The 27,593-nt window shown below is 37.5% G+C and overlaps 1 protein-coding gene across 1 annotated transcript in view; it reads right to left on the bottom strand.

Moving 5' to 3' along the window:
- LOC150100817 (uncharacterized) overlaps nucleotides 1–27,593 on the bottom strand; it is a 975,156-nt gene that overhangs the window by 528,502 nt on the left and 419,061 nt on the right. Inside the window, exon 17 of the mRNA XM_090401910.1 lies at nucleotides 2,410–2,586. Within this exon, the coding sequence (XP_090258036.1) occupies nucleotides 2,410–2,586 (177 nt within the window). The remainder of the gene's footprint in view (nucleotides 1–2,409; nucleotides 2,587–27,593) is intronic.

Here is a 27,593-nt window from a genome sequence, read left to right as displayed (position 1 = left end):
TCTTCAGTGGGAGCCAGACCCAGAGGTTTTACCAAGGTTGAAGCAACGCAGAAGTCATATTTCTATATGCCAGCTGCCAAAAGGTGTCACACCTTGTTATTAAATTACTTTGGATTAGAGAAAGATGTTGGAAGTTTTTTCACTTGGTTTTTACATGTCTGCAGGGAGATGTGCTTTGCATTATGGGATACTAAGGAAAGTGATGAGAACTCAGTCCACCTTTGCCACGAGTTGCCCCAGTCCTGAAGATACTTCAAGCGCAAACTTTGTTTGCTTACACTTGGATGAAGAATTAAACTAAATATATAATTTATAGTCTAACCAAGTGAAAAAAAACTTCCAACATTTTCCCTCCTCATTTGACAAACCTGCAGTGCACAAACATTTCAAGCTTCAGGATTCTTAGTAATTTAAATTCCTTAAATTCTGATCTCCTTGCAATTTTTTAGCAGAGCAAGGACAACCTTGTGAACTTCAATACTACCAAAACAGGTGTGTTCTGTTTCTAACCTTACTTCACCCTACCTTAGATAATACCCCGATTTCCAAGGCAAGCTTTCTTTTTCATGGGCTGATTCATACTTCTAGATGTTCCCAAACACATCATATCCGTAGTACCTCTTCTGTCTCCAAAAACACTTCTCCTTTTCTGCTCAAGACACTACTTCTCATCTCTATGACTTTTGGTACTATATAGATTCCAAAATCCATCTAACCCTGAAATATTAATTCTATTTAATATTTCAGATTCTGATTAATTCATGATTCCCCCCTCCCCCCAATCTCTCATGTGAAGATTCATTCCAAATTCTATTCTCTCTCTATCTCATAGATATTGTTATTCCTCTTATACAGATATTTTTATGAACAATGTTCTTGCAAACTTATGACCTTCATGTCTGATGGTCAATACTATTTACTGTCCATCTTCAAACTTACTGAACAAGCCTCTCTGTTTCTCTCTCTTTCATTCCATTTATTCTTTGGAATGCGTTTTTCTTAAACAGTTTGCAGTTTTCCAAAAACCACAACTGTTGAAAAAAACAACAACAAATTTGTACCTTTTTCTTAACTTGTTATTTACACACATAGTGCTAACATTCTAAGCATTTAAGAGCATCTCACATGTGGGGTTGATATAAAAAATAAAAATAATGGTGAAATTCAAAGAACATTAGTTTAATACAATTTCTCTTCAACTTACTATTCCTGTATAAATTATATAAGGTATATAGAAATCACCTTGCACATAAAAGTACGAGTTTCTTAGAAAAATCAATCTGACATGATATACCATAGAATTCAATTTACTAAGAAAATTAAACTGTCTTCCATTTCTTAGCATTCTGATTATGCAACAACCTGACAAATTTCAGTTTCCAATATACACCAAGAAAACCCATATGGATCAATACACTTATATCTGTTCAAGTCAAAAACACTATCAAAATGCTTTTATGGACATACTCATTCCCTCTATTCTACTGAAATTCTGTTGATAAACAAACTGAATATCATCATCTGGCAGTAGTTATCAATAGTCTATTGATGAATGCTAACTTTAACCAGCAGACCATTGATAATGAATGATCCTACCTCCAAATGAATCACAAAATTACTTCCATTAGATTAACTAGATTTTTGAACATATCTCCAGAATTCTACATTTAGTTAATCTACAGTGCACATTCCTAGTTCTTGAGCTATTTATCTTTTTTTTTTTTTTTTTTGCATTTGTCAAACATAGAGTTTATTTCTTGTCTTATCTAGCTAATTATCATATGTTCTTGTGAGCAAGATTACGCATACTAGGCAAATATACAAATATGAAGAAACAGGTCATCAGGATTATTTCAGTCTTAGAACCAGAGAAATTTAACTATATTGAGTTTGATTTCTCTCCATAGCTCCATGAAAAAAGCTTCACGAAATTTTACGAGGAAACTGTGGTCTTCAATATACACCTAATTTAAATGGAAATGGCTGTCACAAATTGCAACAATTCTGGGAAGTCATTCTTCTCAATACCTACTCCAGTTTTATGCACATACACTACTGTGCTTAGAACAAACAGGACTTTATCACTCTCAGAATGCGGCTGTACTGGAATAAGTTCATGAATAGGCTCTTGATTGTCATCCTTTAAATTGCACTACTATGTTTATCTTCTATTGCTCTAATGTCCACTAGTTCATCTGTATTAAAAACGAGCATATTTATATGTGTTCTCAAAATACAGTAACTTCAATAAAAAAGTTTTATAATAGTTGAATTCATATAATTATTTCCAAATTAATTAGTTTCCATTAAGAGAAGTCAATAAAATGAAAAGATTATCTTAGATAAGTATGTTTTCAAAAGATATGGAAAAGAATTTGAACAGTAATGCTGGCAATCAGTTCATTTCACCTGGAGGTCCTGGATCTCCTCTCATTCCTGGTAGTCCGGGTAATCCATCATATCCTGGCCACCCATCATCTCCAGGGGGACCAATAACAGAAAGTCCTGGATGACCCTTTTCTCCAGTAGCTCCTTGTAATCCATATGGCCCCTGTTTTCCTTGAATACCAGGAAAGCCTGGTAAACCTTTAAAAATAATAATTTAAAAACTTTTAATTATGTTTAACCATGAGAAATAGTGACATTAAACAATATACGTATATCTCAAAATATCAAAACAAAAATTACAGAAATCAGATAAAATTCTCATTCTGTTCTTGACACACACAGAATGAAATTCTGTGTGTGTCAATCCCTTGATATTTGATATTGAAATGCAAAATATATTAAGACATTTAAACAGAAGCACCTCAGAAAGATTCAAAGTAGGACTGGATTATGAAAAGAAAGAATAAAAATATCAAATTTTCAACAAGAAAGAAAATTGCAAAAAATGTTCACACTAAGAAAGGAGAGTTTCAGTCCACTCATTCACCAAGCAAAAAATCTGGTCAATAACCCTTACTAGCCATGCTCTTACACAACTTCTACAAGGGTGGAAAGTGGACTTCACTTCTCTGCCTAATTGTCATATACTGAAAATTTTCTTTTGTGTTAATCCTACATAACCCCTTTAGTAAGTTATAAGTTTATATTTCTGCCCCCTCTTTTCTGCCCATCAACTACACTTTGCAACCCATACACCTTCAATCTATCCTCATAGGGAACATTCCCCCAGACCCTCCCCACCAGCCTTATTCCTTTGTCTCTGGCACATCCTGATCCCCCAAGAAACTCAAATGAATAAATCTGTGCACAGCAAATCATAGCCTTATAAAGAGACTATGATTTGCCTATCTTTACTTGTTAGTGTGTTCTTCAACTTCCAAGTAATCCTTTGAAATATTTGGCGACCTTTGCAATGTCTTGTGAACTTTACCTCTCTGTGCATCACCACCCTAAAATCCCTAGCCTTATTAATTTCTTGCAATATAGTGTCATAGGTATGGTACAGAGTATGTAATCTTTTCATTCCAAAGTACATATTTCACATTTTACAAACATTAAATCGACAAGCATTGCTCTTTGTCCACACTGCCAGTTTATCTACAACATCCTGTGGGATATTTAGCACCTTTATTAGCTATTTGCCCTCCCAAGTTTTGTCCCATCAGCAAACAACTAAATATCCCCCTCTTAAGTCATTCCCTATATCATTAATATATAAATTAAAGTGCAGTGATCCTAGTACAGTGTCCTGAGGTACTCCACTTGTCACCCTCACTCACTCACCTTGATTCCACTCTATATGCTACTCTCTGATATCTATCAGTCAGCCATCCACTATCTGACAGATATCAGCATATATCATGCCACCAGCTTCACCTCCATTCCCATTTATTCCAATTTATGTAATAGTTTTCTATGCAGTATTCTGTCAAGAGCCTTTGGAAAGCCAAGCAGTATCATGGTTTAACCATTTGCATTATCTAATGCTGCTGTCACTATTATAAAATTTAAATAAATTATCAAGGCAGAACCTATATTTCACAAAGTCATGCTGCTCACCATTAAGTATCATACTTGTCTTACTATTATAATAATGGAATTAACTCACATCAGTGAGTTAATTCCGTTATTATAATAGTTACCTGAGTATCACAGACATCATCAGTACAGGTACAAGGCTAATTAAACAATAACTGTTATATTCACAAAGCGCCACCTAAGTAGCTAAGGTTAAATTTCTTAAATTTATTTAATTATTATTATTTATTTATTTTATTTATTTAAATTTAATTATTTAGTTATTTAATTATTAAATAATAATTATTTAATTATAATTTAAATTTATTATTTTTTTAATATGTGTGTGTGTGTGTGTACACAATTATATGTTAGAAAGATCTGCTGCTTTATAAAGTACTATCTTCCACAAGGGGGAAAGACGTAGACCATCGGATCTGTTTAGGTTAGGGGAGTGAAGTAATGTTTCACATGTTTCTTTGTATAGCCATTCCATTAGGAACTGACTTTTATGAATGACTTTTGTCTTGTTCCACTTAACTCTATGTCTGGTGTTGATGGCATGTTCTGCAATTCCAGACTGTTCGGGTTCAAGGTACTGGATGTACGACTGGTGTTCTTCTAATCGGACCTGAGCAGATCTTCCTGTTTGTCCAAAATATGATAATCCACACGAGCAGGGAATCTGGTAGACACCTGGATAGCTGAGATGTGGGAGCTTGTCCTTTGGAAACATTAGGAAAGTGGAGATTTTTCTGACAGGTCAAAAAGCCACACAGATATTTAGTGGTTTTAGCACCTTAGTTATGCATTCACTAACCCCCTGTACATAGGGGATAGGTATACGTGTAGGTTCTTCTGTACTTGAAGAGGATGCTGGAGCATGACTACTTAAAGCTCTCTCTTTATGAAGGACTTCTTATAGCCATTGGATATGAAGGAGGAATTAATATACTGTAATTCTTTTTGTAAAAGTTCTTCTGAAGAAGAAAAGGAGCGGGCTCTATGAACTAGTGTTTTTATAGTACCTGCCTTTTGGCTGGGATGGTGATGTGATTCAGTGTGGATGTACTAGCCTGTATGAGTCTCTTTCCTATAGACTGTGAATTGTAGATAACCATCTGGTTGGCAAAGAATCAAGAGGTCTAGAAATGCTAACTGCTTATTTACTTCTACTTCTAGGGTGAACTGGATCCTTGGATGAAATGCATTAATTTTTGAGAGAAACAGTTGTAGTTCTTCTGAGGTGACCTTCCATATGGCAAAAATGTCAACCACATATCTGAACCAAATGTTAGGTCTGGGTGTAATGTTGTCAAAGATACACTGTTCAAAATGCTCCATGAATTGTTGGCAATAGCAGGAGATACTGGATTACCCATTGCTGTCCCTTCAATTTGTTGATATAACTGGTTTTTGAAGGAAAAATAACTGGACTTTATTACAAATTCAAATAATTTGACAATGTCTGGAGGAAATTCTTGGTGTAGTTATTCTATGCTGTCCGCCAACACAACATTCATAAATAGCGAAACAGCTAGACTAATCATAATCTCCGAATCATCTAGATGCAGATCAGAAATTTTATTTCTGAAGTCCACAGAATTTTTTATATATGTAGCAATTCTTCTAGTTGAAGAAGCGAGTAAATTTGACAGAAATTTTGATACTTTGTAAGTGGGACAACCTATACAGTCTACAACCGGCCCTAATGGAATTCGTGGCTTGTGTACTTTTGGAAGACCATATAATCTCGGTGTTCTTCACCAACCAGATGGTTATCTACAATTCACAGTCTATAGGAAACTATAGACTGTGAATAGGAATTGCAAGGGCTGGATGTCGATAGGGCATGGGAAGTGGTCAAGGAGCATTTACAGGAGGTTATGGCTAATTGTATACCTAGGGTCTGAATAGTAAAAACAAATAGGGGTTAACTGGATGAATAACACCACTAAGCTTGAGCTGCAAAAAAAAGAAACAACTGTGGAGCGAATTTAAAGAAAGAGGTGACCTGCAGGCACAAGAACGGTATAAAGTGCAGGCCAGAAGGGTAACGAGTGTGGTAAAAAAAGTAAAAGCAGATTATGAAAGGAAACTAGTATGCAAACTAAAGAGAATCCCAAACAGTTCTTTCAATATGCTGCAAGCAAAAAAAAAAAAAAAAAACTGTACACAGCAAAATGATTTTAAGGAATGACGATGGTAAGGAAGTCACTGAATCAGTCGATATAGTGGAGTTACTGAACGAGCACCTTGCAAGAGTATATCATCCAGGTGGTGATATTGAAAAAAATGAAGGAACCATTACTTTATATGGGAATTGTGATGAATGAAGTGGAGGTGAATAGTCTATTACAGAACCTTAATGTGAATACATCTGTGGGATTGGATGGTATACCAGCACGGGTCTTACATGAAGCAGCAAAAGAACTGTTAGTGCCCTTGACCATTTTGTTTAATCTGAGTCTCAGGTCTGGTTTAGTCCCAAACGTGTGGAAAGAGGGGAAAATAGTTCCACTGCATAAAGGAGGATCCAAGACTACTGTTGCAAATTACCGACCGATCAGCATATCAGGAGTCGTTGTCAAGGTCTTGGAGAAAGTAGCCAAGGGAAAAACAGGAATGGATTGATGAAAATGAAATACTGTATGGGGACAGCATGGCTTTGTGAAGGGTAGATCATGCCTCAGTAACTTGCTCAAGTTTTATAACACAGTGACAGCTGAACTGGATAAGGGTAATGGGGTTTACAGTGATACTGCTGGACCTGGCTAAGGCATTTGACAGGATACCACATGGATTTCTAATCCATAAACTACAACATATGGGAATGGATATAGGGTTGGTGAGATGGATAGGTGGGTGGTTGATGTAGAGATATCAGAGAGTAGTTTATTCAGGAGTAGAGTCCAAAAGATGGCCTGTGACTAGTGGTATGCTGCAGGGTTCTGTTCTTGGACCACTGCTGTTTAATTTGTTTATTAACGATATAGAGAAGGATCTAAGAGGAACAGTTCATTTGTTCGCTGATGATGAAAAGTTGGGTAGGGTAATAGTGAATGCACATGATGTCAAAATTTTGCAAGATGATTTGGATAGATTGGGGAACTGGGTTAAGGAGAATGGATGTCAATTTAATGTGGCAAAGTGTAAGGTTATGCATTTTGGGGTGAAAAGATTAGCAGCAGTATACCACATTGGTGGAACTGTACTCCAGAAGATTGATGAGGCCAGGGACTTGGGAGTGTTGGTGGATAGGGAGATGAAGTTTAGGGGGCACATTGCAAAAGTAGCTAAATCAGCTCATCAACTCACTTGGTTGTTGAAAAATACCTTGACTAGCAGAGACAAGCAAGTTATTGTACCTCTGTACCGAGCCTTGATAAGACCTCATTTCGACTACTGTGCCCAGATTTGGTCACCTAGCTTTCTTCTTGATGGGGAGGAAGTGGAGAGGATCCAGAGGCGAATGACCAAGATGATAGCAGGTCTATGGAAAGAACCTTATGAGAACAGGTTGAAGATTTGTGGGTTGCAGAAATTAGTTGATAGGTGGAAAAGGGGAGATATGATTGAGACATTCAAATTGCTAAAGAGTTTCTATAGGATTAAATCAGAGGATATATTTGAGATCAGGAATGGTAGTGGGAGAACTAGGGACCACCTATGGAAGCTGGGCAAGAGTGCATTTAGCAAGGGTGTTAGAGCTTCTTTACTTTTAGAGTAGTAAATGAGAGGAATAAGCTGCCAGAGTCTGTTGTGGGTGCTATGATGGTGAGCGAGTTCAAGGCAAGGTATGATAGATACTGTGAGAATGTCATAGTTGTGTGGACATGTTTAGGGCCTCCCTCGATGAGTCTAAGAACTCCCTAGAGTCGCACGTAATAATAATAGGAAAGAGACTCATACAGGCCAGTACACTGGTGAATAAACAAAGTTTATCCACCAGTGCCTTAAATCGATTCAATGTGTCTGCATACACAACACACTCAGACAATGCATTCCACTCACTAACCACTCTCTATGCAAAGAACCTGCACTTCAACCCTTTGTTCTCATCCTCCTAATAGTTTCCATGATATCCCACCTATACCATTCTGTAAAAAAATGTCTTCCATGTTAACCTGATAACATCCCTTGACAATCTTATATGTCTTAATCCCCTCCTTCTATTCACAAAGTTTTGCAAATTACATTCCTTCAAATTGTCTTCCACATTCCAAAGAAAATTACCACCATTATAGGTATTATTTCTGGGAAATATCCATGTTACTTCTTTAAAATAAACTATTATTTTAATGGCTAATATAGCCTACTTTAGTTTAGGAGTGTCTCATTTTTTACAATGTCATTGGCTCTTTACCCAAAATTCTAGGGCATTACTGAAGTGTTACAGAACTAATATATGAAGAATAGAAAACAGGAGAAATTTTGGACATACCTTTTTAGATGTTGTTTTCTGTCTCCTTGCCTCTTTTCAAATAATTTCCATCCACATTACTTTACCTACCCCTTCCCCCCCAAAAAAAACCCTTCCTTAACAGCTTAACAGCATATGAAGGCACATCGGCAGAATAAGGAGGCAGAAAACAACATCCAAAAAGGTATGTCCAAAATTTCTCCTATTTTCTATTCTTCATAGCTTCCTGCTTCATTTACTGTTTGTTGTGCCTGCGTGCATGTGTCTTGTTCTTAAGTTTCTTGAAAATGGCAACGTGACGTTGCCGAAATATTGAAGTATGTTAAAATTTATTTTAATTTATATCCTAGTTGACGTTGTAATTTCCTTAAATTACTTACTAAAAAATTCATATATTAGTTCTACAACACTTCAGTAATGTCCAATGACATTGTAAAAAAGGGGTTTACCACCTTTGTGAATCTTCTCTGTACCATTTCTAACATATCTTCATCACCAGGAAAACCAGATAACCAAATCTGTGCACAGTAATTCATATGAGGCCTGATCAAGGGCGTATATAATGGAATCATAACTTTTTTTATTTCTGCACATCAAGATCCTCCATATCAATGCGACTATCCGATGTCATGACTTCATAACATGTGCAATGTGGTTCCTGAATTTCAAGTCTTGTCCACTTCCAGTTCTCTCCTCTACTTCCTACAAAGTTTTCTCATCAAGCATATATATTTTGTATCCCATCATTGCTTACCATTCAAAAACCCCTACACTTTGCAACAATTAATTGACAGTTCCACTTAACTGCCCATTCATACAAACTATTCTAGCCCTCCTGTTGGAACACAACAATTCCTTGACTCTGAGTTGTTCTCCTCAATATTGCATCATCTGCAAACAGTTGCATATCACAAGTTAAACCCATTACAGTATCATTAATATACAATTTGAACAACAATGGTCCCAATACAGGCCCTTGTAGAAACCTCTTGTTACTTTCCTCTTTTAGGGTCTGATACCTATCTGACAGCAAGTCCCCAACCTAACTCACTAGTCAGTAATCCACATTTCAAAATTTAACAGCTTGTCCTGTGGTAGACTATCAAAAAAAATCTGAGGATACCACTGTATATGCATCTCCCTTGTCCAATACATGCATCATCTTGTTATAGCACATAAAAGATCATAAAATATAACTTCCCTTTAACAAACTTATGCTGACATCACAGAGAATACTGCTGTTATCAACCCATTTCTGTATCCTACTTCTTTGTAATCTCTCCAATACCTTCACAACTTAGATCAGTGGTCTCCAAACTTTTCACCGTGAGGGCCACATTAGGTACTTCAGCACTGTTCAGCGGGCTGTAGTAAAAAAAAACTCTACAACTAGATTATATGAGTTTTATTGAAAGCAGATAAAAACTGAGTACAGAGTATGTGAGATTAAATTATCGTATATTAATAATGACAACGAACGCTATCAGCAAATTCTCATACTTTTATCACAAATTATAATAAAACCATTAATGTGAATGATGTAACTGTGTTTGTGTTTTTAAAATCTTATTAAACTCGGGTTCAAATTTTGAAGTGCTAATTACAAGTAGCGATTTCAAATGTTCATCAGATAAATTTGCTCAGTATTTTGACTTGATATATTTCATTCAGGAAAAAGTTTGTTCGTAAAGGTCCCAAAAATAGAGATAAATTTACAAGTAAATTTCTTCAAATTTGATTGGAAAATTTTGTAACATTCAAATTTTTTTTCTTTGTTAGTCCATTTTAACCATAATCCAAGTTACAGTCAGAAAGACCGTAACTTGGATTATGGTTACTTTTTGCTATTCGGGAATATATTTTGAACACGATTTTAATTAATGCATTTGAAATCTATCAAAACCCCATATTTTTTTTGCAGATTCTTATTGAAAAATTAGTCCAATTGGCAGGCCAGATAAAATCATATCGCGGGCCGCATCTGACCCGCAGGCTGTACTTTGGAGTCCCCTGACTTACACACACACACACACACACACACACACACACACACACACACACACAATGGACAAACTACTAATAGCGTGTCGGCCCTCTAGCCCAAATAACAGCCTATACTTTCTGAGGCACTGACTCCACCAGATGCCAAAAGGATTGCTGAAGGTAATTTCAGCCATGCCTGTTGCAGCCTTGTTCACAACTGTGTCTTAGCTGTCAGTCTTGGATACATGGATCTGATGTCTTGCTCTACAGCATCCTAGAGAGATTCAATCGGATTTAAATCTGAGCAATTTGAGGGCCAGTGGATGGTCCCAAACTCAAATGACTGTTTCTTGAGCTTTGCCTAGTGGGATGGTACATTGTCCTGCTGAAACAGACCATTGCTGCATGATGCGCAAAGGCCATGAAAGTGTGTAGGAGATCAGCCAGCACATTCTGTTAGCTTACAGCATTTAAGGACCACTCCAAACACACAAAGGAATCTAATGTGTCACATGAGAAGGCTCCCCAAACCATCACTTCCCTGAACAGAGTCAACATGACATAGCAGGTCCATTGCTTCATGTTGTCGATGCCGTGCCCACACCCTCCTGTCAGCTCAGTACAACTGATAATGGGATTCATCAGACCACATGACTAGTCCACTCTGCAGAGGTCCAGTTTTAATGGTTCTAACACCAGGCAAGGTGCAATGTCCAATGATGAGCTGTCAACACTGATACACAATTAGGGCATTGGCTCCTGTAGCTCATGGTATGCAGTACTGTTCATTCGATGATGCTGCTGGGACATCCAACATTGAAACTGGATGTGATTTGAGCCACCAGTGCCCTGTGGTTAGTCTATATAAGCCTGTAAAATCTACGTCAATCCCATTCATCAATGCCGTGTGGTCAGCTACCACTTGCTCACTAGGCGCTGGTAGGTCCACTGATTGTATACTCGTGTTAGAGTATACAATCAGTGGACAATATATCAGTATACAATAAGAACCCTACAGTTCTTACCACTTGGGTGATAGAATGACCTATCTTTCTTGTGTCAATAATACATCCATGATCAAGTCGCTAAGATTACAATACACTGTTGGGAAGCCTCGATGTCTGCCTATTCAACATATGCATTCAGTTTGGGTGCATTTTGCTCTGCATGGGTGATGCCAGTGTCAACTTCCCATCACCCTTATCTCTAATTATTTGTTCATTGAGTGGAGATTAGCCTATAGTTTGTAACTAGCTTTATCATCACCTTTATGCAGTGGAGCAATTTTACCTTCTCTCTCTCTCTTGGGATTTGTGCTATTGTAATACTCTTATTAAACAGATATGGCATTACTACTGCCAACTCCCTGTAACATTCCTTTAGGAACATGGGTGATATGTCATTAAATCCTATTACAAAGAATTACAACACCAGAGGAAAACTCACAATTCAAACAAATCCTTGTGAGTGTATTTTTTTTTTCTGGCCCTAACTTAATTTTTGAATAAGATTACACTGTTTTTTTTTTTACCAATAAATTTAATGATAAATTATGCCAACAAGTTTCACCAACTGGGCTGTTTGGCTTCTTCAGGGCATACAAATGGTAAAGACAACTCAAAGTTACTAATACAATAGAACAAACGTATATAAATATATATATATACATACACGTTATGTATGTATTGAGGACCACCCCAAACACACTAAGGAACCTAATGTATCACATGAGAAGGCTCCCCAAACCATCACTTCTTTGAACAGAGCCAACATAACATAGCAGGTCTGTAGATTGATGTTGAAGTAGATTTCACAGGCTTATACAGACCAACCGCAGGGCAATGGTAGCCCAAATCACATCCAGTTTCAATGTTGGATGTCCCAGCAGCATCAACGAGTGAACAGTACTGCATACCATGAGCTACAGGAGCCAATGCCCTAATAGAACAAACGTGTATATATATATATATATATATACACGTTATATATGTTTGTTCTATGTACTAGCGACTTTGAGTTGTCTTTACCATTTGTATGCCCTGAAGAGACCAAACAGTCCAGTTGGTGAAACTTGTTGGCATAATTTATCATTAAATTGGTCCAAAAAAACCCAGTGTAATCTTATTCTAAAATCAAACAAATCTTATCGCCTTGTTGACATCAAGCTTATTTCCTTTTATACCTTCTGCTTGCTCACAATGAAACTCTCCTCTAGACTTGTTGGGCTACTCACAATTTTACCCTGAAGAGGATGAACCATCCTTATAAATTGTTAACTGAATACCTCAACTTTGTCCTCTGAAAGTACTATTCCATCTTCATCCATTATCATCTTACATAAGCATTCTTTCATCACATATCTGAAAAACTTGCCATATATTTGAAAAACTCTCTAGGGTTTTTCTTTGCTTGATTTGCTCATTTCTGCTCATAGTACACTTTCATTGTACTTACCAACTAGGTCACCTTCCTGGCCTGCACTTTATAATCCTCATGCAATTGATCAATATCATTATTCATCTTATTCTGCCTCCACAGAATCCTCTTCTTCCAAATTTTGTGCTTAGTCCCGTCACTCATCATTTGACACCTGCCTTATTCAGCCTTTTGTTCTTCAGAATACGTTCACACATTGATACTGTTAAATATCTTTTGTTCAGTTCCTGTGCAGCATTTATCATCCTCCCACTTAACATCTTGTTCCATGCAATAACTGTAAGCCATCTCCTAAGCTTGTCAGTTCCATGTATATCTTTTCTTCACAGAAGTCTTCATAGAGCAAGCCACCACTCAGGTGATCATTCTCACTCGGGAAATGTGTTGTACACCACTGACAATCACACCCTCTAATGAAATGATTACATCTAAGGCTCTCAAATCCTTCCATGCCCTCCATTACATACTGCCTAAAATATTCTCTCTCAAGAACTGAAGAAATTCATTTTCCTTCCCAAATGCTGCCTGTTCATTTCGATCTACATTACCTAAATAAAATCAATCACTCTTCATTTGTTCACTAACCCTCCCTTCTTGTCTTTTCTATCCTGATGAAAAATATCATATGCTTTCATTTCTATTCCTGTCAGATTATCATCCTCGTTCAACCATGTTTCACTTATTCCAACAATTTTGGGGCAAAGAAACTCGATCAGCAAAACCATTTCATCTCCCTCATGTCTGATGCTCCTGGAATTTGTAAATAAATACAGCAATTCTCTTTTAGATCTATAACCAGTCCTGCCCATACCACTTGTTGGTTGTGATTTTTCCACACCCAATTATTTCCAATCACCTTTATCACCTTAAGTATAAAGAGCTAATAAGCTTCATTTAAGCAATGAAAACATTATTTAAATTAAGGGGATATTAAATCCCACATAGTTTTAAAACCGAATAAGAAACTCAAAGATTGGAATCAGAGAGTTTCTTGCCGAATATAGTAAACTATAAAGTATCGGCGACCACTGGCGTGAGCAAATGCAAGTGACCCTAGCACGTAGTGCAATACCGGAAGACTCTCAGCAAAGTCGGTAAATTCTGATCGCTATTCTTAGGTATTTTCCATAATGTAAAAACACATTTCCTAGAAAATGTATGCTGTTATTGCATTATGGTAGGGAGGTCACTACCCAGACCGGTTTCAGCCTTTTTTGAGGCTTCATCAGTGAGTAGCTAGACCTAATACCAAAGTGTATAGCGAAAAGAACTTATATACTCTGCGATACGAGTTTCCAAACAGGTGCAACCATTAAGTTTACTTTATAGTTTACTATATTCGGCAAGAAACTCTCTGATTCCAATCTTTGAGTTTCTTATTCGGTTTTAAAACTATGTGGGATTTAATATCCCCTTAATTTAAATAACCTTTATCACCATTTATTATATCTATCTTCACAGATTCAACTACACTCCTTACATCCTAGGTCATCCCATTCCCATACTGGCCATCATCATACATACATTCACTACTATTTCCAATATTCACTACTTCCCTCATTTCCCTTAATCTTGCATTCTTACTCTCTCATCATTATCTCTCACACTACTACTATTCTCATTTACAGCCACTTCCAACTTGTCTATTCCTCTCCTCTGATATTTTTCTTCACCTCTTACTTCTTCTACTCTCTTGCTCACATCTCTCATTACTTCTCCTTTCAGCAACAATCTCACTACCTGACTCACACCAAATCCATTTAAATTAAACCTCTCACTTTTGTACAAATCCATCCTTCCCTCCAATGCATCCAATACATTTACAAACTCCATTCTCTTCTCCTCAAACATCTGTGCCATCATACTATTCATGATCGCTGCTCTGCATCTCAACTTGTCACCAACACACCTTGGCAATACACTACCTTTCCAACCACACAGTTATCTTTCATTCTTTTCAATGACTTCCTGATATCCATCCCTACATTTTCCCCTTAGGTCAAGCCAAGTCATTTGTTCCAACAACCACTGCCAATTCACTTGCTCATCTGCTTCTCAATATGCCAGAGATCAATTATCCTGCAAATTCTCCCTCCTGGATAACACACCTTATGTATTCTCTTATTTTCCACTCCTCTAATAATAAAATCTCATTGCATTGCTATTCTTGAGTAATTCTTCACCTCTTTTTCTATGATTTCCTTCATTCTAACCTTTTGCATTCTTTTATTCTTGTCCACCAAACTTTTCACCGCATGACACATATTTGTCATCTCATTTCTCATTCTGATTAGCTCATTTTTCAAGTCTTGCATCCTGAAAATTACACTCTCTGTTAACCTGACATTTGTTTCTTTCATTTCCTCATTCCTAATTTCCTTAACTTCCACAGTCACTTGCTTTTGTTTCATCACCTATATTTTCTTTCACTTTGGTAGTCTTGCTTGCTTCCGTTCTATGATTCATACAGTCATTTGCTCCGGCAATTAAGTTCTATCAGTCAGTTTTGCATTTACTAATAACTTGTAGTCCAACTGAATATCACAATTTGTATCATATATTTACCCTCTCTCATCTCCTGTCAGTTTTTCTACAAACACACTCCCCATATTCAGTAATGTATATGTTGCAGTCATGACAATGAACTATACTCAAAAAGTCCACAGCATTATTACATTTGATTTTCTCACTGTCCAATGTGTAGATTTCATCAGTTTCTTATTATTCACTGCAAGCCTCAAAAAATAGTATAAGAAACATCTGTTTCAAACCCGCAAAGCTTCACTAAGCCAAGCTATTACACTAAGCTATGAAAAATAAACAAAACTCTACCAAAATGCAAATCAAAATTGCTAGTTTACTGCAAAAACAAAACATCTTCTGAAATGCATCTTTCGATGACCTTCCACTAAGTGTCCCTGAACATCAGAAATGGGGGGGGGGTATAGAAGAAATGGTTTTCTCCCTATTCTCTGCAAATATATCAACCAATCCTGATTAAAAGTCCATCCCTAAAAAAATAAATTAACCATCTTGCATCTTGTGTACTCTTCTTTGAAACTTTTCATTCTTTCCTCTTTACTCCTGCTGTTACCATGTTTCTGACAATAATATGCCTTCACACATGATGTCACACAACACTGATGGAAACAGCAGTGCTATCATAAAATTGCAGACAGGCATTCACAGTTATAATGTATTAAATCTTTACTGAAAAACAGATATAATTATCCCTATTTCTTAAATGAAAAGTGATTCAATACAACATAAATGTAAGCATGAATAAATTTATAGTTTTTATTATTTAGAATATTCTCATATTTTCTGCATTTTGCCAGTCATCTACTTCTAAGCATTTCTAAATACGAGTATGTTCCAATATAGTTGTATGACATTTCATTTGAAAATTTCAAGATAAATTAACATAGCAAATATGAAAAGAAATGTCTGTTAACATCAACTGTTTTAACACCTTCCTAAAGATGTGAATGAACAATAATTTACTTAACCATCTGACTGACCATGATATATATTTCCATCAACCAAAACATGGATACAAAATGAACTATTAAAATTGCAATAACATTGAGACAACTGAAATAACATGAATATGAGGTGTATGATGATTAATATATTTCATCCACTTTTTTTCAGCTGAACAGATTAACAAGAAGAAATTATATATACATTTTATTGATAATATGCAACTTAAGAAATACACCTCATTGAGTCAGATAATTTCATGCCAGAACATGTTGTGAATGCAAGGAGTGTGAATGAGGTTCTTAAATATTAAACCACTTATTAAAAACATGACAGATGCACTGTATACTGAACATGTCCTTCCAAGGTGAGCAATGACAAGATGAAGGGTTTGTTATTATAATTATTATTATTATTAAACAAGACCTCATGGAGTCAAAGAATCATCTAGGAGGTCCTTTTATCTCACACACATCTCATCATACCAGGTCTTAAACACATTCAAACTCCTTGCAGACCCCACACTCTCAGGCAAGGCATTCCAATCATTCACAACTCTGCACAAAAAAAACCTACCTCTCACTCCCCTACTCACACCCTCTTTATACAGTTTCCAGGAATGACCTCTGGTTCTGCCCTGATCTCCCACTATTCTCTGTAGAACTTCTCCACCATTGATCCTATAACAACCCCTTACCAACTTGTAGGTCTCTATCATATCTCCCCTCTTCCTTCTCTCCACTAGACTCTGCAAATTACATCTTTTCAATCTTTCCTCATACTCGACATTCCAGAGGTCAGAAACTACCTTAGTCAGTCGCCTTTGGACCCTTTCCAACATCTCTTCATCCTTCTGAAAACCAGGTGACCAAATCTGGGCACAATAGTCCATGTGTGGCCTAATCAAAGCCTTATACAATGGAACAAGAATTTCCCTACTTCTACACGTCAGTGTCCTCCACATCATTCCCAGAAGTCTTTGTGTTGTCTTCACAATTTTGGCGATGTGTCCCCTAAATTTTAGATCCTTATCCACTATCACTCCCAGATCTCTTATTTCCTCTACTTCCAACAATATATTCTCACCAAGCATAATTGCTGCATCCCATCTTTGTTTTCCAAATTTTAAAACCTTACATTTCGCAACATTGAACTCACATCCCCATTTGCTTGCCCAATCACTCAATTTATTCAAGCCTTCTTGCAAGGCCACAACATCTTCACTACTCTTTATGGTTCGTCCCAACTTTGCATCATCTGCAAACAACTGAATATCTCCATCCAAATCTTCGCCAATATCATTAATATACAAGTTAAATAGTAATGGCCCTAAAACAGATCCCTGAGGCACTCCACTAGTGACTTTCCTTTTCCTGGATATTGCGCCCCCATACACAACTTGTTGATACCTATCAGATAGCCAGTCTCCAATTAAATGCACTAATCTGCTCTAGTTTGACTGTCAACTTATCATGAGGTACTCTATCAAAAGCTTTTGCAAAATCCAAGTATATTACTGTGTATCCTTCTCCTCTGTCCAAGGAAGCAGTCACTTTATTGTAATAAGTAAGTAGATTACTAAAACACGACCTCCCTTTAGCAAATCCATGCTGTCCATCAAAGATTATACCATTGTTATTAACCCAACTCTGGATCCTAGTTCTCACAAGCTTCTCCAACAACTTAACCACAACACCTGACACACACAGATAGGCCTATAGTTTGATGCTTGAGTTCGATCACCTCCTTTATGAAGTGGCACAATCTTGCCCTCCTTCCACTCTTTAGGAACTTGACAAAGTTCCTAAAAACAAAGTTCCACTCTTTAGGAACTTGACAAAGTGCAAGACTCGTATTAAAAAAATACGTCAAGGCAGGTGTCAACTCTCTGGCACATTCCTTCAGAATACGCAGTGACATATTATCAAGTCCCACAGCCTTATTTACATCTAGTTTACTCAACTCCCCAAACACCTCTTGCTCACTTACAGTCAGTCTCTCCTCCCTATCATCAACTGCTCTTAATCTTTCCATGAAGTCACATTCACAAGATTGAAAGATCTTTTTGAACTGCTCATTAAGTATCTCCACCACACATTCTGCAACAGCTGTCTTTATACCATTTCCTCCAATCAATGTCATCCTTCCATAATCATTCTTTCTTTTGCTGGCTACATATCGAAAGAACTCCCTAGGATTCTTTTTAGCTTCATTAGCTAACTGCTGTTCATACCTCTCTTTAGCTACTCTCACCAACCAAGTCACCCTCCTTGCCTGGTCTTTGTAGACCTCATGAAATTGGTTACTTCCACTTCTCGTATGCTGCCTCCACAATGCCCTTTTTCTCTGTATTGCATGCTTAATCTCTTTATTCATCCATCTCACACCTACCTTATTTAACCTTCTCACCCGTGGTATACATTTAGACATTGCATCCACTAAATATTTTTTGAAAATCCCCCAAGCTGCATTGATCTCTTTTCCAGCTAACTCCTCATTCCATTGCTACACCTGCAAGCTGTCTCCATGCTATTATTATAATAATGATAATATCATGGCACAAAAAAAGAAAACCATTCATAAATGCTTTTAAGAAGCTTTCCTCCAAGAAGACATTGACAATCATTTTTGTAGAGTACATTTATTGGCAATCATGTGTGTTCACATATTATGCCACGAGTGTACTTACCTTGGTGTATAGCATGATTGTAATATGCATGCATGGAGAGATGTTGTACATGTTTATGTGAAGAATGGGAGAGATGAATAAATGAGTGTAGGTGTGCAGGAAGTAAGGTATGCTAATGGACCACAAGGCTTGTTTGAATCACAGTAGGGAACATGAGATCATAAGTGAAATGGATATCAAGAAATATTATGCAAATGTTAAGTATGTGAAACTGATGGTGAAGAAAAGAGTCAACACAAAATAAGAAAGTGTGTGAAAATATCAAAGAAAAACTGAATGCAATTAACAGTAAGATGATGAGTAGGGCTGATAGCAAAAAAATGTGATTTACAGCAAGATAGTGAGAATGAATGACAGCAAATAAATGAAACAAGATTTGAAAGCATTGTTGGTGAAGATGAGGCAAGAGATGAAAACAGGTGGATGAGTGATAATCATAAGCAATTTTAATTATGGCAATATAGATTAAGATGAAATGAGAGCACCTGAAAGTAATGAAGATAAATTTCGAGTTTTTGGGGGTCAACTACCTGAATCGGTATGTAACAGTGGACATGCATGGATCAAGTCTTTGGCTTGTACATCTCATCAGAGGATGTCACTATAAATCAGGTGTCAAACATCCTCTGGTTGGTGAGAGAGAGAGAGAGAGAGACCATGAAGTAATTAGCTGGGTGGCTGCCAGCCATATGATAACTGTGTGAGGAAAGGGTATATGTAGAACTATAAGTACAAAGTTGGTAATTAAGAAAAGCAAAGGAGACTACTTTGCAGCTATAGCATGGAATGAAGAGTTGGATGGAAAAAATATCAATACTGCTTGGGTGCTGTTCAGTGAATATCTAGCAAAAGCAGTGTCTAAATGTATTCCAAAGGTCAAAAGGTAAAATAAAGATAGGTGTGAAATAGATGCATGAAGGGATTTAAGTATTATTATTATTATTCAGCGACACCTCCAGGGAGTTCAAAGACTCACCGAGGGAGAGTGTGCTAACAGCATTGCACCCCTTCCAACTACCAACCACGCTCAAACTTGCTTAACATTTTGCGAGCCATTAGTGGCAGAGGCTCTACCAATCGACCAACCTTTGCTGGCTAATATGCAACTCAGCAAGAAGGCATTATGAAGGAGGCAACATAAGATCAATGGTAATAATCACTTCTGCAAGGAGTCAAACTGCAGGTAAGTTAAGTGACTCACCTGGTAAGGGTAGCAAAATGTACCATGAGCAAAAGCAGTTAGCTTAATAAAGCAAAAAAAGACAGAATTCTTTTGATAGACAGATAACAGAAGAAAGAACAATTATGGAAAGATGACACTATTTGGATAAAATGGTAAAAGGATAACTAATTGCAGCAGAGGATATATTTGAGATATTAAATGAGAAGTTCATGAAAGTATTTCATTTTAGGGGATGACATTATGCAGAGTTTGAGAGGAAAAAGAGACTGAGCGTGAACAAAAGTATATAGGGAAATGAATAAACTTGATTATTAATTAGATTATGGGACTTGATGATATCACTGTGTGGTTTGAAGAAATGTGCCAGGGAGTTGACATTTGTCTGACATTCTTGTTTAATATGAGTTTTGCACTGGGTCAAGTTCTAAAGGAGTGTAAGAAAGGCAGGATTGTACCACTTCATAAGGGAGGTGACAGAAATTAGGCTCCAAATTATAGACAAATCTCCATGTATGAGTATTGTATTTAAAGTGTTAGAGAGTTTAGTAAGAATTAAGATCCAGAATTGGATTGACAACAATGGAATTCTCTTTGATGAATAGCATGGATTTGCTAAAGGAAGGTCATGTTCTTATTTACTTATTTCAATAAGACGATAGGTGCATAGGACAAGGGAAATGGATACACAGTAGTATACTTAGATTTTGCAAAGGCTTTTGAGAGATTTCCACATGATAAGTTTTTTATTATTATTACGGACAACTCTGAGGAGTTGTCCGTAATGCTTCTTGCCATGTTGACTCCCACTGAGCAATTAGCGTTGATCTTATTAGCTGTCTGTAGTCTGTATATGGTACTGTCAAACCGTATGTGGAGAAGGTACGAGCTTATTTAGCAGCTGCGTCTGCAGCCTCATTTCCTTTAATTCCGATGTGGCTGGGAATGCACAGTTTCTTTAATACGCATACCAAAAGAATGTATAGCAGTTTGATGTGTGTGATATTGAGCTTCCCAATGCAGAGAGAAGATACTATTCCATGTAGGGTGATCTGGGAGAGATTTTATTTTTAGGGGCTTAATTAAGGGATAACTGTTTCCGTCGAAGTGATAGAGCCGGTTCATTTGCTTCAACATACAGACTTTGAGTGGGTGATGTGCGAAAGGTACCAGTAGCTATCCGTATACCCTGATGATGGATGAAATCCAACCATCGTAGGTTACTCCATCGAAGTGATAGAGCTGGTTCATTTGCTTCAACATAGAGACTTTGAGTGGGTCATCTGTGAAAGGCACCAGTAGCTATCCATATAAACCCTGATGATGGATGAAATCCAACCATCATAGGTTACTCTGTCTTGAAGAACCATAGACTTGGGACCCAGAATCCAGCTTTGAACGTATAAGTGCACAATAAAGATGGAGCAATGAAACTCAATCAGCACCCCACTCAGTACAGGATAGAATGCGAAGGAGGTTCAAAATTCTTTTGCACTTTTCTCTTTTTTCTTTGCAAGTTTTCTGCCAAAGATGAGTCCCAAGAACTTGGTTTCTGTAGCTACTGGAATAACAGTATGTCCCATTCTTAGTTCAGGATCTGAGTGATGAGTGCATTTTCGACAGAAGTGTACACAGACACTTCTTTCTGTTGAAAACCTAAATCCATTATTAAGAGCCCACAGAGAGACATGATCAATTGCTTGCTGAAGTTGTCTTTCAATTACCCTCATGTTACGTGAGTGACAGTAAATTGTGAAGTCAACATATAGAGCATTGTTTACAGTGGAAGGAAGCTGTTCAATGATTAAGTTAATTTTAATAGCAAAAAGGGTCAACACTTAAGACAGAGCCTTGGGGAACACCCTGTTCTTGACGATATGGTCGGGATAGTGTATTTCCCACTCTGACTTGGAAAGTTCACCTGGACAGAAAGTTTTTAATAAATATAGGGAGGTGTCCTTTGAGATCTAGGTTATAGAGATCTTTTAATATGCCATATCTCCAGGCTGTGTCATAAGCTTTTTCCATGTAAAAAAAAAAACTGAGACAAGATGTTCTTGTTTCAGAAATGCATCTCTTATACAAGTTTCTAAACAAACCAAATGGTGTAAAGTTTGATCGATGTCTACATAAACCACATTGTGTATTGGAGAGAAGATTGTTGCTTTCTAAATACCAGAGAAGTCTGACATTAACCATTTTCTCTAGTATCTTACAAAGACAGCTGGTCAGAGCAATGGGTCGATAATTATTTGCTTGTGTTGGATCTTTTCCTGGTTTTGGGATAGCAATGACAATTGACTTATGCCACAAATTTGGAAACTGTTCTCTCTGCAAGTATTCTATCATACAATAAGAGAAGAAAATCCATAGCTGATGATGGTAGATGTTTTATCATTTTATAATGGATGTCATCGTCTCCACTGAACTAGGGTGAGATTGTAGGAGAGCTCTTTTTAGTTCTTCCTTAACAAACTGCTGATTATATGGCTGAAGAATGTTGGTAGAAAAATTAAGCCTTTGTTTCTCTTGCTGCTCTTTCAGTATTAAAAATTCAGGAGAATATGAAGCTGCTGCTGAGATTCTAGCAAAAGTTTCTCACAAAGTATCTGCAATAGCTTTGGGATCAGCAATAACACTTCCATTATGGTCTAAGGTAGACAAACAATGTGTTCTACATCTGCTTTACATTTTCCGGATTTTATCTCATACAATTTTTGGACTGGTCATTTGATTAACGTAGTAAATTGAATCCATGATTGTTTTTTACTCTAACGTCTTACATAAAGTGCTCTGGCTCGAGCACGCTTGAAAGCTATTAAGTTTGATGTGGTGGGGTATCTACGAAATATGCCCCAAGCTCTGTGTTGATCTTTTTTGGCTGTCTGACATTCTGGGTTCCACCAAGGCTTTGGATGGATTGGAAACCGAGATGATATTTTGGGGATGGAGGCTGTTGCTGCCTAGAAAATGCATTCTGTTATATATATTTTACTGCTTCACTGAAAGGTGATTGATTGATGGCATCAGCATTAAATTTTGCAAGATGAGCGAAAGTGTTCCAGTCAGCCTGGTCAATTTTCCATATAGTTATCCGTACGGGTGAACCTGTTCTCTGTGAATACATTGTACAGAGAACAGGAAAGTGATCACTTCGTATGGAAACAAACAAAGATAAATGAGAGTGAAAGTGAGAAGAATGATAGTGAAATTGGATGTATGTTGGACCGAAAGTACGGAAACAAAGAAGGATGAATGAGAGGGAAAGTGAGAAGAGGGGTATTGAGAGTTCGAAAGTTAGAAAGGTTTAATGATAGAGAGAATACGTCGCGAGATTCGGAAAGTGAATTGGATTGGATGAGGCAAGAAATGAAATGGATGCAGAATGAAATTAAGAGAATTCAGATCAAAACTATTAAAATAAATCATGATGGCATGAAAGCGTTAACGAAAGATGAGCGAGTGGTGTTGTATGGGGACTCCATTATTAAAGGTGTGCTAGAGGATAAAATGCACAAGGTATGTTTTCCGGGCAGTAAAATGAGTAGAGTGATTGAGGCATTGGATATGAGGCAGGAGCGAGCAAAAGAGTTAATTGTATTAATTGGTACTAATGATTTGAAAGAGAAAAAAAGGCATGCCAGAATGAATGTCAGGAGGCTGCTTGGAAAGATAAAAGAGAATAGTGTGACAGGAAGAGCAGTCAATGTGTTGCCTAGGTATGATTGTGGTGAAATGAGGCGGAGAGCAAGGATTATGAATGATATTCTGCCTGAAATGTGTGAGGAGATGAGAGTACAGTTTGTTAATGTGTGGAATGAGTTTGAGGGATGAAGTGAGCTGTATGAGAGCGATGGACTGCATTTGAGTAGTTATGGTGTGATTTGCTTGGAGAGACTGCTGCTGGAAGGTAGAGAAGTGAATAGAGAAGAATCAGATTAAGAGGGGAGTGATGTGGAAGAGCAGGAGAGTAAGACAGGAGAGATTGAGGAAGTGGAAATGAATGGGGAAGTGAGTGGTATGAGTATAGAAAATGAGAGAATGGGTGCGCAAGAGAAGCAGGGAAATGGGGAAGCTCAGGGTGGACAGGGGTACACAGCGTGAGAAAGGTGGATGCTCCAAGAGGAGGCGAGAGCATGTGTAGCCAGGAAAGAAATGGTATGACCAGGGATCAAGAGGAAACAGATGAAATTGAAAAGGGTTCCAAAATGAAGCAGCAGAAAAGGAAATGGCCCCAGCCCAGCATGGAGAGATCACATCGAGTGGTATCAGTGGAACTAGTTGTAGATCCAGAAATGAGCTGTTGTGTTTGTATATCAATGCTAGAAGTATAAAAAACAAGGCAGATGAAATGGTTGCACTAATTGCGTCTGTTCACCCAAAGATTGTCGGAATAAGTGAGACATGGTTAGATGAGGATGACATCCTGACAGGAATAGAGATGGAAAGGTATGATGTGTTTTGTGAGGATAGAAGGGGTAAAAAGGGAGGGGGAGTGCTATTGATGATAGAGAAAGAGTTATGTCCATACAAGGTAGAGATGCAAGAGGGAAATAGGGCCAGTGGTTTTGGAAATAGGCAGCATGGTGTGAGATAGAGGTGAATAGAATCAAATACTTGGTGGGATGTTGTTATAGACCTGGTAATGTGGATGGTGGTGATAGTGAAATGTATAGTCAAATAAGCCAAGCAAATAAGAAAAGGGTGATGATTATGGATGATTTTAATTATAGCAATATAGAATGGAATGAAAAGATAGCAACTGGAAGTAAAGAAAATGAGTTTCTTGAGTTTTTGAGGAATAACTACCTCAGACAGTATGTAACAGAGGGCACACGAGGATTAAGGGTCTTGGATTTGGTCATCTTATCAGAGGATGTAATTATAAATGAGATGTCAAATCATCCAGCAATTGGTGAAGGTGACCATGAGGTGATTACCTGGGTGGTTGCCAGCAGTGCAAGGACCCCTGTGAAAAAAGGGTATATGTGGAACTAAAAAGGGGGGGGGGTGATTATGAAGAGCTCAGGAGACAGCTTGCAGGTGTAGCATGGAATGAGGAGTTAGCTGGAAAAGAGATCAGTGCAGCTTGGGGGATTTTCAAAAACTATTTAGTAGATGGAATGTCTAAATGTATTCCAAGGGTGAGAAGGTTAAATAAGGTAGGTGTGAGATGGATGAATAAAGAGATTAAGCATTCGATACAAAGAAAAAGGGCATTGTGGAGGCAACATGAGAGAAGTGGAAGTAACCAATTTCATGAGGTCTACAAAGACCAGGCAAGGAAGGTGACTTGGTTAGTGAGGATAGCTAAAGAGAGGTATGAACAGCAGTTAGCTAATGAAGCCAAAAATAATCCTAGGGAGTTCTTTCGATATGTAGCCAGCAAAAGAAAGAATGATTATGGAAGGATGACATTGATTGGAGGAAATGATATAAAGACAGCTGTTGCAGAATGTGTGGTGGAGATACTTAATGAGCAGTTCATAAAGATCTTTCAATCTTGTGAATGTGACTTCATGGAGAGATTGAGAGCAGTTGATGATGGGGAGGAGAGATTGACTGTAAGTGAGCAAGAGGTGTTTGGGGAGTTGAGTAAACTAGATGTAAATAAGGCTTTGGGACTTGATAATATATCACTGCGTATTTTGAAGGAACGTGCCAGAGAGTTGACACCTGCCTTGACATAATTTTTTAATATGAGTCTTGCAATTGGTCAAGTTCCTAAAGAGTGGAAGGAGGGCAAGATTGTGCCACTTCATAAAGGAGGTGATCGAACTCAAGCATCAAACTATAGGCCTATCTGTGTGTGTCAGGTGTTGTGGTTAAGTTGTTGGAGAAGCTTGTGAGAACTAGGATCCAGAGTTGGGTTGACAACAATGGTATAATCTTTGATGGACAGCATGGATTTGCTAAAGGGAGGGCATGTTTTAGTAATCTACTTACTTATTATAATAAAGTTACTGCTTCCTTGGACAGAGGAGAAGGATATACAGTAATATACTTGGATTTCGCAAAGGCTTTTGATAGAGTACCTCATGATAAGTTGACAGTCAAACTAGAGCAGATGGGGTTGGATATTAGATTAGTGCATTGGATTGGAGACTCGCTATCGGATAGGTATCGACAAGTTGTGTACGGGGGGTGCGATATTCAGGAAAAGGAAAGTCACTAGTGGAGTGCCTCGGGGGTCTGTTTTAGGGCCATTACTATTTAACTTGTATATTAATGATATTGGCAAAGATTTGAATGGAGATATTCAGTTGTTTGCAAATGATGCAAACAACTGAATATCTCCATTTAATATGAGTTGTGTCCTTGGAGGAAGACTTGAATAAACTGAGTGACTGGGCACGGAAATGGGGATGCGAGTTCAATGTTTAAAAATGTAAGGTTTTAAAATTTGGAAGACAAAGATGGGATGCAGAATTTATGCTTGCTGAAGATACAATGTTGGAGGTGGAAGAATTGAGAGATCTGGGGGTGATAGTGAATAAGGATCTGAAATTTAGGGGACACATAGCCAAAATTGTGAAGACAACACAAAGGCTTCTGGTAATGATGCGGAGGACACTGACATGTAGATGTAGGGAGATTCTTGTTCCGTTGTATAAGGCTTTGATTAGGCCACACATGGACTATTGTGACCAGATTTGGTCACTGGGTTTTCAGAAGGATGAAGAGATGTTGGAAAGGGTCCAAAGGCGACTGACTAAGGTAGTTTCTGACCTCTGGAATGTTGAGTATGAGGAAAGATTGAGAAGATGTAATTTGCAGAGTCTGGTGGAGAGAAGGAAGAGGGAAGATATGATAAAGATCTACAAGTTGGTAAGGGGTGTGTTATAAGATCAATGGCGGAGAAGTTCTACAGAGAATAGTGGGAGATCAGGGGAGAACCAGAGGTCATCCCTGGAAACTGTATAAAGAAGGTGTGAGTAGGGGAGTGAGAGGCAGGTTTTTTTTGTGCAGAGTTGTGAATGATTGGAATGCCTTGCCTGAGAGTGTGGTGTCTGCAAGGAGTTTGTGTTTAAGACACGTATGATGAGATGTGTGTGTGATAAAAGGATCTCCCAGATGAGTCTTTGACTCCATGAGGTCTTGGGAAATAATAATAATAAATGTTCTCTTCAATGTCCCACGTGAGTAGTGGAAGAATGGAAGGGTAGTAGATTGTAAGATTAATTGCAGAATATGATCATGTAGGCATATGAAAGAAAGTATTGAGTTTATTATTTAAGAGGGAAAGGTTATTATTATCAAGAATTCTTTCAATGATTTGACCTCATCTATTAGTGTTGGTACTACCCCATAAGGCATTGTGACCATTAAAGTCACCCATCAAAAGTATGGGTTCAGGCAATTGCAAGATAAGGTTATCAAGATCAATTTCATTTAGCTCGGCATTTGGTGGTAAATAAATTGAACATACTGTA

This window comes from Typopeltis vanoorti, chromosome 12 (assembly GCF_054136105.1).
Source record: "Typopeltis vanoorti isolate ZY-2024b chromosome 12, IOZ_Tvanoo_1.0, whole genome shotgun sequence".
NCBI classification, from domain to species: domain Eukaryota; kingdom Metazoa; phylum Arthropoda; class Arachnida; order Uropygi; family Thelyphonidae; genus Typopeltis; species Typopeltis vanoorti.
This window is presented reverse-complemented; position numbering and strand designations above follow the sequence as displayed.